The sequence below is a fragment of the Myotis davidii genome, unplaced genomic scaffold (assembly GCF_000327345.1).
Source record: "Myotis davidii unplaced genomic scaffold, ASM32734v1 scaffold1364, whole genome shotgun sequence".
In the NCBI taxonomy this organism is placed as follows: domain Eukaryota; kingdom Metazoa; phylum Chordata; class Mammalia; order Chiroptera; family Vespertilionidae; genus Myotis; species Myotis davidii.
Window position 1 is genome coordinate 547,319 of NW_006295736.1, and position 957 is coordinate 548,275.

The 957-nt window shown below is 68.3% G+C and overlaps 1 protein-coding gene across 1 annotated transcript in view; it reads left to right on the top strand.

Annotated features, from left to right (window-relative positions):
* CCM2 (CCM2 scaffolding protein) overlaps positions 1-873 on the top strand; it is a 28,699-nt gene extending 27,826 nt beyond the window's left edge. The window contains exon 6 of the mRNA XM_015568208.1: positions 298-873. Within this exon, the coding sequence (XP_015423694.1) occupies positions 298-698 (401 nt within the window). The 3' untranslated portion in view covers positions 699-873. The remainder of the gene's footprint in view (positions 1-297) is intronic.
* Positions 874-957: the final 84 nt, after the last annotated feature.

The window sequence follows — 957 nt, forward strand, 5'->3', positions numbered from 1 at the left end:
GGTCCCAGGGCGGGGTGGCTCTGGACTGGCCCCCCCACCCACCACCCGCTCCCCGCAGCTGCGCACGAAGCTGTCCTCGCAGGAGATCCAGCAGTTTGCGGGAGCCTGGGGGGGGCACGGGCAGGTCGGGTGAGCAGGAGTTGGCGGGGCGCAGGTGAAAACGCCATTGCAGCCGAGGGATGGGTCCTGGGCCTGCAGTGTCTCCCGTGGACCCTCGAGAACAGGCTGGCTGGCAGGGACCGTGAAGCTCCGGTCCCGGGCTCTGCCCCAGCGAGGCTGTCGCGTCGTGTCCATGAGGGAGGGGTGGTGCGGTGGGAGCCCCGCTGGCCGGGGGGGTGCCTTGCTCGGCCCCTCCTGTCCCTCCTCCACCTGGGGCTTCCCGGTGGGACGGCAGGGTCAGCTGCGGTGTGCCCGCAGGTCTGCGGCCCTTCATCCCCGAGAAGGACAGCCAGCACTTCGAGAACTTCCTGGAGACCATCGGGGTGAAGGACGGCCGCGGCATCATCACCGACAGCTTCGGGCGGTACCGGCGGGCCGTCAGCTCCGCCTCCACCTCCACCTCCAACGGGAACAGAGTGGCTGGCAGCTCCGACGACCAGTCTGTGCCCTCGGAGGGGGACGAGTGGGACCGCATGATCTCGGACATCAGCAACGACATCGAGGCGCTGGGCTGCAGCCTGGACCCTGACTTGGCCTAACACCCGGCCGTGGCTGCCTCCCCGCCCAGGGCCGGGCCAGGCCTCCTACTGTGAAGGAGACGGGCAGAGGCTGCTGAGCGCCCGCCCGCGGAGCCCGGACAGCGGTAGTTTTGCACATGACGTTCCTATCGAAACTCGGAGACCTTAAAGAAATGGCTGCAATGTGAATACTTTATCTCTGCTGCCAGCGTGTTTCTGATCCTGTGGGGGCCGGTGTCCTCCGGCCCTGACGCCTGCCCCCTTCCCGCCCAGGCTGGGT